General features: G+C 32.0%; 1 protein-coding gene across 1 annotated transcript; it reads left to right on the top strand.

The window, feature by feature from the left end:
• The first annotated feature begins 9,105 nt into the window (after nt 1-9,105).
• On the top strand, nt 9,106-12,534 carry LOC107915059 (3-ketoacyl-CoA thiolase 2, peroxisomal). Its single transcript, XM_016844171.2, has 14 exons — nt 9,106-9,372; nt 9,643-9,719; nt 9,840-9,924; nt 10,022-10,148; nt 10,241-10,339; nt 10,412-10,479; nt 10,586-10,693; nt 10,774-10,851; nt 10,965-11,097; nt 11,187-11,283; nt 11,485-11,608; nt 11,697-11,805; nt 12,084-12,167; nt 12,252-12,534. Exons 1-14 carry the CDS (start codon nt 9,277-9,279, stop codon nt 12,359-12,361), a joined length of 1,395 nt encoding a protein of 464 aa, XP_016699660.1. The 5' UTR covers nt 9,106-9,276; the 3' UTR covers nt 12,362-12,534.
• Nucleotides 12,535-17,277: the final 4,743 nt, after the last annotated feature.

Below are 17,277 nucleotides of genomic sequence, written 5' to 3'. Positions count from 1 at the left end.
AGCCAGTTGTCTGACTTGAAAATTAACTTCTAAAAATATCATATTAATTTTAATTTATTTGATTAATTTAATTTTACTTGATAAAAATTAATTTTTTCAAAAATCATTTAGATTTTCCAAATTAAATTTTCAAGAAAATTCTTTAGTTAAATTCTCTAGTTGAATAATTCTCACGACCACCTAATTTAATTCTACATAGAATAAATCGACTCAATTTAATTATTCCTAAAGTCGTAAAATTTTCTTAATATTCTAATATAGTCCAATCGAGCTTTTGTTGAGCTAGCAGAGGGACCAATCAGACATATACAATTAGGCTCTAATGATTGCAATTATGTCCAAAAGCATCGTTCCAATAATTCACAATTACTTAATCATGGAGTCAGCCCATAAGAAGTACCATAATTGAAAACTCCTTACTGTATACTATTTACGAAAACAATTCATCCAACTCATTTGTCCAATAACCTCGTCATGTGTGTGTTACCCTCATATGATATCCTTGATTTCTTTGAGTTAAATCCATTCACTCAATACAATCTTATTTTATCTCATTGTCACTATTGTGTCTTCTTAATGATTAATATGACCACTGTCAACAAATGACTGTGATAAATTGCTTGTTCAAGAATAAGCAACCCGTGGCCTCGTTCCATATTTATTAATTCACACAATTCCAATAAGAGGATATCATTAGCTCTTTAATTGAACTATGAATTCCACTGTTGCTAGTAAAACCATGTCATACACAAGTCATGTGCCCAACATACTAGCTGTGGGCTCGATCATCTTTAGAGCATAAGCCTCCATTTATATCAAAGCACATGAGTTGCATACGCATAGTCAGTGACTAACTCAGGATTTAGGTAAATCACACCATGAACGTCACAAGTGAATTAATTCACAAACGAATTCAAAATTAATTCATCTTGGGTCCAGTCTAATATATCATTCTAGCAATGAATACATCTATGTCTCTACTCGTGGAGTCAACTACTCCAATAGCCAAGACTAACTATCTCCCCAATTGGAATTGTAGACGACATAATAATCCTTCTCAGTATTTGAATCAAATACTCACTTTAATTCTTTTATGGGATTACAGACTTATTTAGATTATCTACTGAAGAAAGTTGTTGTTCTCACAATATAAACATTCTTTAAAATGCCACTTATCTTTAGTTTGAACTTTAGAAAATTAATAAGCTAATATTTTCTTATCACAATTTCACTATGCATGCAAAATATAAAAGACATAAATATAAAAGACATAATAGTGAAATGTGAAATTAAATTTATTTATTTATTCATCGTTCAAATAAATAGAAAACAATTACATGTTTACTACAATATGGGCACATTTCCTAACAATAATACTATCACTTTATTCTTTCGATCCCTTAGGATTTAAATACATAGGACAAAGTTAGCTTCTCTGAAGTCATTCATGCTAAACTATTGAGTTAACCACAGTTTAATCGATGAAAATGTCCCTACATCATTTCCAATGAGTAGAATGCCATCGACATATAGAACAAGAAAGACCACCTTTCCATCCCCAATACATTTATAAACACAAGGTTCATCTATGTTTTTCTCAATTTCGAAAGTTACGATCACTTGATCAAATCTTTGATTCTATGAGTGAGATGCTTACTTAAGTCCATATATAGATATAAGTAGTTTGTAAACTTTATGCTCGTTTCCTTTAGCTATATGTTTGGTCGGTTGCATAATGTATGCTCTCTTCAAGATAGTCATTCAAGAACACTGTCATGATATCCATTTGCTAGATCTCGTTACTGAAAGTCGCCGTAATGGATAACAATATGCAGATCGACTTAAGCATGTCAATAGGAGAGAATTTTTTTTATAATTGATACATTCTTTCGAAGCATATCATTTTGCTACAAGTCTAGCCTTATAAGTTTTCACTTTTCCATCCGCGTTTCTTTTCTTCTCATAGACCCACTTACACCCTATGAATTTTTTCTCTTTCGGTAAGTCTACAAGTTCCCACATTGAGTTAGATTTCATAGAATCCATTTCAACTTTCATAGCTATTTCTCGGAGCTTGGAATCAACACTCTACATCACTTCATCAAATGTGAGTGAGTCATCATCTTCTTGTTTGACAGGCTCAGTGATTAAAACATTTACGCCAGACTAGAATAGCTCAAGCCTAAGAGAGACCTTCCCAGTACGACGAAGCTCCCTATGTTGCTGATTATTTATAGGTCTTCTATTAGCAGTTGGTTTCGGAACCGTTACTGTAGGGTTTTGTGTATTTCTTGAAATTTCCTCAAGAAATTTTTTACTTTAAGGTTTAAGATTGTTCATGTAACTTTCCTCAAGGAAGGTAGCATGAGCTGACACTATAATTCTTCGCTCTTTCAAGTTATAAAATAAACTACCTTTTATTCCTTTAGGATATCCTACAAACATGCACAACTTTATCCGTGAATCCAATTTCCTTGCATCTTTATCCAATATATGGGTTGGACACCCCCAAATCCTAAAATGTTTTAGGTTTGGCTTCTTTCCATTCTAAAATTTGTATGAATTTTTTGGTGCAGCCTTAGTTGACAACCATTCAAAATGTAACAAGCTATTTGTAAAGTGTATCCCCAAAAAGAGACTGACAACTGCTATTAACTTTACATAGATCGAACCATGGCTAGTAAAGTTCAATTCCTTTTCTCTACCATACATAGTTCATCATCCACTCAAGATTGAACTTAAGCTTTTACTTGCATTAAAGTATACGAGTCACACATACATAATCCATCATCCACTCAAGACTAAGGTTGGTTTTCTAATGTTACGAAATAAAAAATTATCTCTAATTCAAATTTGGTTTAATAGTTTTTAAGAAATTATTTTCAAATCATTTTTTCAAAAATGAAAAACAAAATTTTTAGTTGCACCAAGTCAAGTGTAGTACCCTAACCAAAAAGGTGTGGTGCCTAAAAGCTAGTGGGCAAAATGACTTAGGGGTACCGGTCCTTTTTGGAAAATGGTGTGGTACCTAAAAGTCAGTAAGCAATTTTAGGCAGAGGTACCGCCTCAAAGGAATTGCACCCCAAACTAGTTCCTCAAAGAATCTTGTTTCCTAGGTACTGCATCCCCAAAGAGGTACCACACCCCTCCCATCTAAGGTGTGGTACTCTTGGCTCCAACGATCACTTTTTGACCAAAGGAACCAGACCCTTATGACTCGGGTATCGATACCTAAAGGCCTACAGAAGCAATTAATGATGCAATTAAAGACTCCAATGGCTTCAATTTATTTCTAACATCTTCAACAGATTATTAGCCCATGAAAGAGTATAAATAGAGCATAAGAACACTCAAAATAAGTCAAGAAGCAAGTGCATAAAGATCAAGAGCCAAAATTCCAATCAATTCTCATTATTATTCTTATTTTCTCTTGTACACACTTGTGGGTTTAGTTGTGATTCATTCTTTCAAGTGTTGTGTTATTGTGTAAGAATGTTTTATTTTTACATATCATCCTTCTAAAGGTGATAATTATTTTCAATGTTTTATTTTTACATATCATCCTTCTAAAGGTGATAATTATTTTCAAATTTTATTTCGCATTTTTGAGAGGATTTACTTAAGGTTTTGGGTAGAAAACCTTAAGGGGAAGTGATCTTATCTTGCATTGTGAAAAGAGAGAGATTGTAAAGGTTAAACATTATCCTTAACAGGTTGAAATCTAGTGAATTTAGAAAATCCTTAGTTCTGGTAAGCTAAGGTAGTGGAGGTAGGCAATGGGGCAAATCATTATAAATTCTTGAGTGTTTATTGTTTGCTATCTTTGCTTAATTTTTTTTAACACCAATTCACCCCCTCATGGTGATTATTAATCCTAACATATAGATATCACATTAGAAAAAAATGTCATACTCGAATATCAAATAATATAATAAACATAATTATAATTTAGTTAAAATCCAACTAGAATTATAATTGCAATTGCTTTATCAAAAATAATTTCATGGTTAAAATATGGCATAAGTCCTTGTATTCTTCAAAATTTTGAAATTTAGTCTTTGTACTTTTATTCCAGGAATTTAGTCTCTCTACTTTTCAAATTTTAAAATTCAAGTCCAACTGTTAACACTGTTGAATTTTTTAATTATATTTGTTGGTGTGACATTTTAAAATAAAAGAAATACTTATTTGGTAGCCATGTAACTAAAAAAAGCGTTGTAATAAACCTAAGTTTAACAAAAAAAATTAAATAATGTTAGCAATTGAACTTGAATTTTGAAATTTGAAAAGTAGAGAGATTAAATTCCTAGAATAAAAGTACAAAGACTAAATTTCAAATTTTTGAAGAATACATGATTTTAAGACCTATTTTAACTTAATTGTATCTTTCCACAAACAAAAATAATACATTTAAAAAACTAAAATCTGCTGATGATTCGATATTATTAGCAAAGATCTAACCTTAGTTTTTTGAGTATTCAAGTCTCATTGTTGCTATGTATATGTTTTAGTTTAGGAATTAATTTTTGTCAGGATTATTTCGATTATTAATTTTCCTATAATTTATATTATTTGATTTTAATTTATAATCACTCCAACACATATTTGTAATGAACGCTGCATTATATCTTAATTATGGATTAAATTACTATTTGGGGTTTGAATTTTTTTATCGAAGTTAAGCTTTGAATTTGACAACTATTCTCTCATTGGGGCCTAAATTAGGTAATTGCTTGTCTAAGTTAGTCTCTAAACTTGACAATTGTTTCCACATTTGACCTGAACTATAACACCACGTTTGGTTGGGATGAATAACTAAATGGTTCCTGGCTGATTCAGTGATAAACAAACATTCATTAGTTTGGTTCACTGAATCCTTCATTCAACGAAATCCCATTCATCCCCCATTCCATCTTCTCCCGTAATAGCCATTCCCCACCAGAACCAAAGAATAACAATACAAAGCCTCTACCAAATAAAGAAAAAAACATAACCTCCCATTCTTGCCCTTCACCACTTTCCCTTAGCAAACACCTTAAGCCACCACACCTCCATCCCTGTCTCCTCATTCCCGTTCGATTATTCTCATCCCACAATAGAGTTTTTGATTTTGAGCTTTGAATCAGTTATAGAGTTTTTGAGAAAGAAAAAGAAAAAGGAAACAAAGATAGGGGAGATGAGGAAATCGTTCAAGGATTCTCCAAGGCTCTTGAAGTTAATATTCATTTTGCCAATACCCTGTAATTTCTTCTTTCTTTTTCTCTTCCTTCATTATTTGTAGATGAACATCATGAATTTCTTTTTTTTTCTTTTTGTAGATAGCAAGGGATTTCAATTTCAGATTGGGATTGTATCTACAAAGACTACAATATTTTTCTATTCGCTAATTGCTCTATCAGTGCATCAGCGATTTCCCTTTGGATTTTTCTCTTTATTTGGGGTTTCTTTTGTTTTGGTAAGTTTAAATTTTCATTTCATTTCATTTTTTGTTTTTTTTGGGTTTGAAGTTAAATTTTAACAATAATGAAGTTCATTACTCTACTGCTTGAATTTACTTGTTTGCATATTTGTTAGAATGAGAACCGGATCCAAAGGTCAAATGTGTTCTGGTTGAGGGCAGCTCATCGTGTGCATTTTGTGTAGGTACTTGAAGAAATATTAAGCCTTCTTCTTTAGTTGGGAAAAGATACTTGTAAATATCATTTCGTGTTTGTAATGAAAAATGTGTATAGATATCATTATAGGCTATGTTTCGTTTTACTAGTGTTAAGGGAGTTTTGGGGGCTAACCATTCATGGGTATCACAGGAATGGATATTAATTGTGTTGTTGCTAAAATCCAAAAGGACAGAAACACTCCTCTTGTGCCAAAGGTTTTTCTTTTTACCTTCCATCTGTAAATGCATACTATCTAAACTGTAAACTTGTTATGCTTAGTTGTTTTTCTCTGTTACAAATATCACAAACATTTGCAATTTGCTAAAATTAAGCCAACACACAAGAGGTCTATTATGTTTTTCCAAACTTGGAATAAACTCTTGATGTGACTATGATACAATTAACCTTCCAGAAACCTTTATGATTGCTCATATCAGTGACAACAAAGAACTATCCTTCTCATTTTTCTGTTAGTATTTTTCTTTTACTCTAAATCAAGTTACAAGAGTTGCAAAAATGGTTTGTGATACGAAGCTAAAAGTTATATGAGAAGTAGTGGGTGGAAGTTGGAGGGTGGTAGGATTATTTTTAGGTTTTATTGGTCAATTGGCTCCTAAACTATACCTCAATTCCCTGATTGATCCTCGGAGTTATTTTTTGTTAGAAGTATCACTTAAATTATCAAAATTTTCCCATTTTACCCCTCAAAACAATACCAGATAATAAAAAACGTAACATATAGATGTCATACACTTTTTGGGTAAAATGAGATAAAATTGATAGTTTAGTTAACACTTACTAAAAAAGGCTTTAAAGACCAATCTGGTGATTGGGGTATAGTTCAGGGGCCAATGTACTAATAAAGATTTAATTTTAAGCTTATAATTGCTTTAAGAACTTTTTGTTGATGCAGAATTCCTAAAGATAAACTTAATATTGCATATATGCACAAATAGTTCTTTTGCTCTCTTCAGCTCACTTTGCATATATAATTTTTGTTTTGAATGAAATATTTTCCAGTGTAAGAAATTAATTGTTGTCGACACTGTAGAAATTTTAAAACTAATGAGTGCAGGTGCGTGTTTGAATTGGATGATAAGTTGATTGGTAGATGTCATCTATTTACATTGTTTTTAGTGGTTTTTTTTTGTAATTTATTGGTTATTTTTTTCCATTAAAGGTTTTAGGATCAGTGTTGTTTCTGACATAATCTGATATTCGATAAGATGTTACATACTTTTTTTCTTATATGTGTAATGCAAGACTTATATTCTATATACGTAAACTATTATAACTTCCTTTACTTCAATTGTAAACTTATATTTTGGGGTTGGTCACTTCGACTAAAATGTGTGATCTTATGTTCTTATATATTTAAACTATTCTTTGTTCAATATCTTCTTAAATGTTGAACTATTCTTGTAATCAAATTATTGAACCACAAACAAGAATTACTTATGATAACTAGAACCATTGTAAGAACTTAAAACAAACGAGAATTATTTACGCAGTTTATGTAACAGCCTATTTTCAGTACAACCGAAACAGTGGTTTCGGGACCACAAATCTGAGTCCGTAAGAAAAAATATTTTAATATTATTTCATGATCTGTATTATGATAGAAATATTGTATGAAAAATTTCGTTAAGAAAAATTTTATCGATTACATGTTTAATTGTTAAAAGGACCAAATTGCATGAAATGAAAAAGTTGAGTTCTAGTAGCTATAAGTATCAAATAGCTATAGAATTCAAAATTGGAGGTCCTTATATGGCAAATAGACCATTAAGAGGAGTTAGTAGATAAATATGATGATTCAACCATGGAAAATTAAATAAAGAAAAGGACTAAATTGGAAAGATGAAATAATAAAAGATGATATTTTAATTAAATAAGAAATATTATCATTTTATATCATCTTTACCAATTAAAAGACATGGAAACCCTAGTTTTTGGGTGTTGAGTTCAAGAAAGTTGTATTAGGTATGAATTCTTGTCTCGTTTTTAATGATTTTTATATTTCCTAGATCATAATAGCTTAATCTAGCTATCTCGGAGATTAATTTGTAAAGTTATCAAAGTACTAGGGTTTTTGCATGGATGAATATGCATGAATTATGAAGTTTTATGGTAGAAAATGAAAGGTTGTTGATAGATAAACAACTTTTGTAAAGTAAATTTTTATGAAATTGTGATTTAGGGACTAAATTGTAAAGATGTAAAATTCATGGAAAAATTCTAAATTTTGTGAAATATATGGGCTGCTATTATGACATGTAAAAATTGGCTAGGCTTGGAATAAGGATTAAATTGCATGAATTTCATTTTTCTGAGCCTAGGGATGAAATCGTAATTAAATAAAAGTATAAGGGAAAAATGATAGTTTTGCCTAAGATGTGAATTGAATTGAATTGAATATGAATTGTATTAAATTGAGTTAAATTTACTCATATAGATCCAGATAGACAAAATACAGAATTAGATCGAGGAAAAGAGAAAGTGTCGGATTAGTAGACAATAGAGCAACAAACACTTGTCAAGATAAGTTCGTGTAACTAAATTATGCATATTTATATGTTTGAATTAAATATTGTATATGTGAATTGTGTAATTGCTATTTATATGAAATTGATTACATATCCGACAAAGCCCGATAAATGTTAATGAAATTTGATGGATACATGATTTCCCGATAAATATTTTATTTTTTTGTAAAGTGATTTACTGGAAAATATTTTCTGGTATTTGATTGAATCTGTGTAAAATATTTTCAGCTGTTTGGCAGATTTCCTGGAAATATTTTTCGAAAAAATTGTTTTTACATATATTGTTATATATTAATAAATTTTTATATTTTAAATTATTTTTACATATATTGCAATGATTTATTTATAATAATACTCAATCATTAAGCTACAATATTAATCGTTATAAATTGAAAAAAATAATATCAAATAAATTATTTGTAATTGTGTTAAAAAACAAGTATTGAATAATTAAAAAAACATGTTACTGGAAAATCGATAAACAGAAGTAATTTTCTACCGGAAATGAAAGAAGGAATGAAAGAGGCGATAGAGAGGAGAGCACAGAAAATGTCATACGGAAATTGAAAAGGTAAGACATTTTCCCTAAAATGTAACCCATTTTCTCTTATTTTGGAGTTCATTTTCCAAATGAAAAATATTTTCCGCCAATCAAACGCTGAAAAAATTAGAAATAATTTTTCAAAAAATCAATTCATTCAATCAAACTGACCAATTTAAGGAAAATGATTTAATACTATAATTATTACGAAACACGGTGAAACGAATTTTAGGTTGCAGGATTGAAGTGTGAAGTACACGCGCTTGAAAGGAGAAGGGAATAGCGAAGGTGAGGCCGAAAAGGCTTACATATCATCGTCATCCAAAATCAGAACTCATAACCCTCCAATTGCTTTTACTGTAATAATTAAATAAATAAAATTAAATCTTTATCTTAATTAGACTTCTTTGTATCCCTTATAAATGTCTTTTGCCAACTTCCCTTGTCCAAGCCTCTTCTTTTCCCATTATTTTTCCTGCATTTTCTCCCTCGCCAAACAGAAATCTTAGTTCATTTCTAGACGCAGGGAACGATGGAGAAAGCGATCAACCGACAGCAAGTTTTGCTTCAACACCTTAATCCTTCAGCTTCTTCTTTTTCGTCGCACCAAAACAACTCTGCCCTCTCTGTAAGATCTGTTTACTATTCTCACCTAAATCTTAGTGTAACTTTGACACAATGACTCAGAATTTTATTCCTTAATTTAAATCTCGATTTCAAATTTTAATAATTTTATTTTTCTATTTTGGGAAAAAAGAAGAAGAATCATCTTTGATAACGTTTAAAACTGCGTTAATATTTAATTTATGGATTTAATTTTGATTATTTGATTATTTCTGTCAAATGATCTCCTTTTGTTTCTCTAATGAATTAAAAAAACTTGACAAAAATTCCTCAGGCATCGGCTTGTTTAGCTGGAGATAGCGCTGCTTATCAAAGAACTAATGTATTTGGAGATGATGTGGTGATAGTAGCGTAAGTAACTCTTTTTGAATTAACTAATTAATAATCATTACATTTTTGTTGTAAATAATTGAGAGATTATTTGGAACTTTTTTTGTTTCAATTATGGAATTTATTATTTTTATTTTACAGAGCATATAGGACCGCGCTTTGCAAATCCAAGCGAGGGGGTTTCAAGGATACTTATCCTGATGATTTACTTGCACCTGTTTTAAGGGTTTGTCTTGAAAGAAATTTTGTTTAGGTTTTTCTTTTTGTGGTCGGTTTTTATTTTTTCCAGTAATTTATTATTATGTTGTTACGTTTGAGTTTAGGCAGTGATAGAGAAAACAAATTTGAATCCTAGTGAAGTTGGGGATATTGTTGTGGGAACGGTCTTGGCACCAGGATCTCAACGAGCTAGCGAATGTCGGATGGCTGCATTCTATGCTGGCTTCCCTGGTATACATATATATCATTGATTGTGTTCTTATGGTTCTGTATTTTGTTATTGTCATGTTGGTTGATTGTAAGCACTTCTTATGGTGATGCAGAAACTGTGCCTGTTAGAACTGTGAACAGGCAATGCTCATCCGGGCTTCAGGCAGTTGCTGATGTAGCCGCAGCGATAAAAGCAGGGTTTTATGAAATTGGTTAGAAACCTATGCTGCTAATGATATTTCTTTATCACATTGTATTTTTACTAATAACTACTTGTATTGTAGGCATTGGAGCTGGGTTGGAATCTATGACCACTAATCCAATGGCATGGGAAGGTTCAGTTAACCCAAGGGTACTCACTCTCCTTGTGTGCTTTTATTTGTTTATCATTCTTCCAATAGCCGAAAAACATAAAAGGGAACTTTAGGTCTGATATGATCTTTTGCTGATTTTGGCAGGTGAAGCAAATGGAGCAAGCTCAGAATTGTCTCCTTCCTATGGGTATTACGTCAGAGAACGTTGCTCATCGCTTTGGTGTGACAAGGCAGGAGCAGGATCAGGCTGCGGTAAGTTAGATTATTCTCTTGCAGTCTGGTATTGCAAATGATCTATTACATGTTTGATTTTCTTAAATTCTGTTTGCCAGGTTGAATCTCACAGGAAAGCAGCTGCTGCTACAGCTTCTGGTAAATTCAAAGATGAAATAGTCCCTGTGGCCACCAAGGTAGCTACTATCTCCTTTCAACTTAGAGATATTATCTCTGTTTGATATGTTTTCACAGGAAGCTTTTGTGTGTATATTCATGTTTTGATTGTAATATTTCATGTATGATGAAGATTGTTGATCCAAAGACTGGTGATGAGAAACCTGTCACAATCTCTGTTGATGATGGGATCCGAGCTAACACATCAGTGTCAGATCTGGGAAAATTGAAACCTGTATTCAAGAAAAATGGGACCACTACTGCTGGTATTGAAAAATGCTCCGAATTCTTTCTTGAAGGTTATGCTGCCATGTTGGTTTTAGCGTATTTTACTTATATGCTGTTTGTATTGTAGGAAATTCTAGTCAAGTGAGTGATGGTGCTGGAGCTGTTCTGCTTATGAAAAGAAGTGTTGCGATGCGCAAAGGACTGCCAATTCTTGGTGTTTTCAGGTCTGCAATTGCTTGGTTTCACATCCTTCACTTACATTTATGAAGCATATCTCTTGGGGGTTGTAGTTTTTCCGTTATAGCAGCAACTCAGTTTTTAATAAGAGCTGAAGCTTTATGTATCAGCTCAGCCCCTCATTCTACAAACTAATCATAAACATGGAAGTTTCTATTAATGTACGAAAGTGCTTGTTGATCTTCCAGGACTTTTGCTGCTGTTGGTGTGGATCCTGCTATCATGGGTGTTGGCCCAGCTGTGGCAATTCCAGCAGCAGTTAAATCTGCTGGTCTGGAACTTGATGATGTTGATCTTTTTGAGATAAATGAGGTACAATTTTGAACATGAATTAGCTTTGACCTATGTAATTAGAGAGAATTATAGTACACTAAGTCTCTAATTTTATTATCTATTGCAGGCATTTGCATCCCAGTTCGTATATTGTCAAAAGAAGTTGGAGCTTGATCCACAAAAGATTAATGTAAATGGAGGCGCAATGGCAATTGGACATCCATTGGGTGTAACAGGTATTTCTTGCAACAGTTCATGCAATTTTGTTGTTTTTCCTGTGTGATTACTGTAATTATCTTTTGGAGTTGCTGATGGTAATTTATGCTCAAGATGATCTACTTGTTGATGCTCTACTACATGACATCCATGAGAGTCAGAGTTATACTAATCAGCGCTTGTAACTACAATGCCTAAGAGGGTTTCCGTATAATATACATATATTGTGTATGAATTGACATAGAATTAAAGGATGTTGTCAATGTGACACTAGTATACATCTGTGCTTTTGTTGAAGGTGCTCGTTGTGTTGCTACGCTTCTGCATGAAATGAAGCGCCGTGGCAAAGACTGCCGATTCGGAGTGGTCTCGATGTGCATAGGTACTATCTATCTCCCTCCCTCTCTCCCTTTCTGTTATATACTGGCTAGAGTTGCTGACCATCAGTTTCACAACTGAAATGCAGGCACAGGAATGGGGGCGGCAGCGGTCTTCGAAAGGGGTGATTGTGTTGATGAGCTGTGCAATGCCCGAAAAGTTGAAACTAACAGCCTCTTATCTAAGGATGCCCGATAGGATACCCTAGTTTTCTTGTTAAAAATATCCTAAATCGGGTTGGAAAATTTAATAAAGCAATGTAATAAGTCACAGATCATGTTACCCCTGAAAAGAGTAGTATTCATACGTTCTGGCTATTATCTTTCATAAAATTATCTCAGCTATATAATAAGTGTCAAAACTTCTGTGTTTCTTCAGCCCCATAATGGAAGTAGATTTCGTTAGCAGTGCAACTGATGTTGATCTCGAAATGATTCGTTTTCGTAAGCGGTGGGTTATTTTTTTTGTAACCACAATTGTGTAGCTGTTATGCTTAGCAAAACCTCAAGAAGATTATTACCATTTTATATGTCAAAATGAGTTGTTTGAACTTTTTAACTTTATAGAGATGATCTGTCTTAATCGCTTTAATTATTTTTATTGACTTCAGTATTTATCAAGTTACTTGCATTCAGCTTACAGATATTATAAACTTTTACTGGTATTAGCTTTCATTATTTTACAAGAATGAGTTTTAAGTGTCAGGTCTCTCTCTCATCCTTCAGCCTGACACATATCACAGGCTTTGGGATTGGGATTCTATAAGATACTGTTGACTTCGAAAGTATCAAAATTTTTTTTCGGAAATAGTGCATCACAAGTATGAATGGGGGCAAAGCATTAGTATCACCAAATTCAAAGCCTTATTCTCTCCTAACACTAGGATGGAAAATCTTTTAAAAAAATATTTGGTACACCCTTAATCAAATTAAAAAGCTATATAAACAGAGGTAAAATGCTATTAAGTGTTCTGAAAAAAATACAAGAAATCTAAAAATAAATAAAAATAGACACATATCATATATTAAATTTTGCTTGTGGATAGGATACTAACCCTCTAAACAATAAAAGTATCTCATAAAGGAACCCCTCCCCCATTTTTCCCTTCACCAGCCGGCCACCCCATTGTAACAAGGAAGAACCCTTGTTTTTCATCTCTTGATCATCTCTCCCTCAAATCTCTATAAGCGCCAACTATTTTCTCTTCATCCTCTTGCACACCCGCCATCTAAACACCTTATTTGAGCCATCTCTCTTCATTATCTCCATCACCCATCACCTAGGATTTATGGTAGTTGAGTGAAAAAGCTGTTAGAATGAGAAAATGTTGAAATGGGTAAGTGCTCATGGTTCATCTTTTCATCCTCATTATTTTTCTTTTATATGGTCATTCAGCTGTTGAGCCATTAATATGGCTTTTGTGTCTATTGTTGTCATTATTAAGAGAAAAAGCTTGAAGGTGGAGGTTTAAGCAAAGGAAAATAGATACTTTGAACAGAGGCAAAGCCAAAAAATGTTTTTAGGGGTAAAAATTAAATTATAATTTTTTCAATAATAAAAATATAATTTTATTATTTGAATAACTTATATTTTTATAATTTTTAAAGGATTAAATCAAAATTTTATCATTTTAGGAGGGCCAAAGTACAATTTTACCTTTACTATTTTAAAATTTTAAAATTTTTAAAAGGCTTAAATAAAAATTTTTTCTTTTTAAGAGAGCCCGAGACCACTATCAGCCCTCCTGGATTCGCCCCTGCACTTGAAGATTAAAGGAAGAAGCAACATGTTCCTTTTGTTTTGTTTTGTGATATTTTTTTAAACTGGTATTATTTTATCAAACAATATAATTATATTTCGTACTTATATTTACTAATTTATCAAAAAAATTTCTAATATAATTCCAACACTTAAAAAAAATTAACAGTAAAAATTTGGCATTTAATTTTTCAGCACTTAAATTTTCATTTTATCAAACACACCCTTAGTGTGCTGCCTACACCGTAAGTTGTGGGCTTATTGGATCTGCCTCATGTATTGAATATAATCTTATGTGCTATCCAGTCTTAATTTAATTTAAAACAAGCTCATATAATTCTCCAACCTAATAATCAAATCTCTATTCCTAAAATATTATTTATTTATTTAATTAAAATAAATTTAATTGATTCTTCTGATTAAATTTTTGGGTAAACTACACCTATGGTCACTTTAAAACAAGGTTTGCCCTATTTTGGTCATTCTGAATTATTTTCTCAATTTAGTAACTCCAATTAAGATAATTGTTTGAATTAGTTACTTCTGATAAAAATTTCGTTAATCCATTAACGAATTGTTGACGTGACACATTAACCATTTGAATGACTAACATATAACATTTTTGTAACACCCCATACTCGGCCTAGACGCCAAGCCGAATATCAAGATGCCACACCACCATCTCACTACTTGTTCATCTAACATGACATGTTATTTCTTATGCATCTTTTTTTTTTCTGATCAATAATAACATAGCATTATCATTTATTATAAACCATGCATTCACTTTTTGTTGATAAACCATACCAAGATTTCATAAAATAGTATAACATAGGAATCGATATTTTCTAAAAAATGTTACGTAGGTATCGATACTGCCTCCATGGTATCAATATTTCCTTTAAGTGGTATCGATATCACCTGGAAAATCGATACCAAACTAACATTATGTTTCTCACCAAATTTTAAAACATTGGAAAAATATCGGTACCTTTCGCAAGATATCGATAATTACACCCTGAGTATCAATACTCGGGCAAAGGTATCGATACCACATTGTTATTCTGACTCCCTAAACTTTCAAAAATACAGATGTATCGTTTTAAAAACCTTAATATCGATACCTCTGTTTCAGGTTACAAAAATTCAGCATATAAGAGCACTTAAATCATTCCAACTTAGTCTTTAAACATCATGTTTCATTCACCTAGTCACATAAGCACCAAAATGTCTAAACAATAATCCAAGCACCATGTTCAAGTTCACAAGCTTCCAAGCATACACAATATGCAAATAATCCTAAATACGTCTTAGCAAAATCGATATAAATGTCTACCACATTGCCTTTTTATTCCCTAGAGCTAGAATAAGCAAAACACCTACTATAATGAATAAAGAATAGCTTGGATCAATCCCTCAACGGCCACACCGCTCACACCGGGAACGTAACTACTCTGCAAAGGATAAAATGGAGTGTGTGAGCTTAACAAGCTCAGTGAATGCCTAGAACAACCACTACGCAAACAAGTCGTCATGCATCAACCAAACGACATACAACATATTCCCAAAACGTTATTAACTAAGTGTCATAATTCACATATTTAGTCATATTCCATACATTTTTTTACATTCTATTTATACAAATGTTTAGGGATGCATATATATATTCTGACACATATCAATCACATATAAGCACATATAATTACATATAATCACATTTAGTTATAGTGTATGATAATTTAGCTCTTGAGATTATGAAACATAAAATAAACTCTATCACCTCTCATTGGATACACAGATCTCTATCACATCACACAGACTCGTAGAGTCAAACATATCCCATAAGCGAAGCATATAGCTAACGCTCTCTAACACACTACACATACATATCCCAGTGAATAGAGCTTAGCTCACATTCCCTTATCTCTCCAAAACTGTCCTTGTGCCTTAGCACCCCATATATCACAACAGATATAAGTAAGTACTCACATATTTACTTATCGATTTTCCGCACATATTCACTGCACATTCACATTATTAACACAATGCAATCTCTGACATGTGGCATGAAAACATACCCTTCTATTTATTGTCACATGGAATGATTAACATACTTTCATATTCACTTTCACAACAGTCAACATAAACTCATAGCATATATCATAGCATCTCATATATGTTCATGATTTCACAAATTCACAAACAAACATATTTTATACTTAGTCATAGGGACAAGAACACTTACACTCGAAATTTCGAGTAGGGGTTTAGGCTACCTCTAAATTCCCAAATACACAACGAATCATCTACAAGCAGCGATTTTAAAACACTCATTGAAATATTTACTTTTGTCGAAAAATTGGAAGCCTAGACAGACTTCATTTTTCCCTTATCTCTACTCGTTGAAGGTCTGATTAACTTTGACACTTCAACAAGACAAATCACACATATATTTAGTCAACAATCAGTCAATAACTCACCTTAAACAGCCACAAACACAAGCCTAAGCTACACTCTTTTCTAACCAAAACCTTTAGCACGACAAACTTAAAATTCAAATAACTCAGTCTACGCTTAATATTTTCGCACGAAACGAATTCCATTCATCTACATATTCATCTACGTCTAATTCCCAACCTTTTAACTTACAATAAAATACTCAATTCATAGTATTGACTTTTTTGACATGTTTTATGGCTATTTTTCGAAAATTCATTAAAACTCAAGAAATCTTTAATGAAACTTGAAAATAAGTTTAGAAACCTTCTAATCATGTTAAAGCTAATTAAAAAACACTTTGAAATCATGTTTTTATCCAAAAACCCAAAATTTACCATTAAAGACCCGATTTTCAGCTTTTATTTAAAACATTCGTTTCAATGGCTACAAATTTAGTTTAAGGGACTAGATATCATTTAATACTTAGAAAGTCGAATGGTTACCTCTGATGGAAGAAAAATGAGCTTTTTCGATGGAAGAAAAACGAGCTTTGACGCAAATCTAGAAAAACCCACGTTTGGAGAAGATGATGTAGATGATGAAGTTTTTGGGTGATTTTCTTGGTTTAAATGGAGGTTTTAAGGTTCAAGGGTGATAGAAATCAAAGAGGATTAAGAATTAGAAATAAAAATTGATTAGGAGAGTAAAAGGGAAAACAAAGGGACGACACCAATATGGGAAGAAGAAGTTGATGTGAAAATTATTTGGAAAGGGGGCTTTAGGTTGACTTTTGACATTTGGTCAAATTGCTTCATAAAAACTCTTAATTTTGACTCTTTTGCAAATCAGTCATATTTTCAAAATTAAAGCTATTTAAAATTCATTTTCAAAAATTGATTTAATTTTCTAAAAACCAG

The sequence above is a fragment of the Gossypium hirsutum genome, chromosome D10 (assembly GCF_007990345.1).
Source record: "Gossypium hirsutum isolate 1008001.06 chromosome D10, Gossypium_hirsutum_v2.1, whole genome shotgun sequence".
Taxonomy (NCBI): domain Eukaryota; kingdom Viridiplantae; phylum Streptophyta; class Magnoliopsida; order Malvales; family Malvaceae; genus Gossypium; species Gossypium hirsutum.
This window is presented reverse-complemented; position numbering and strand designations above follow the sequence as displayed.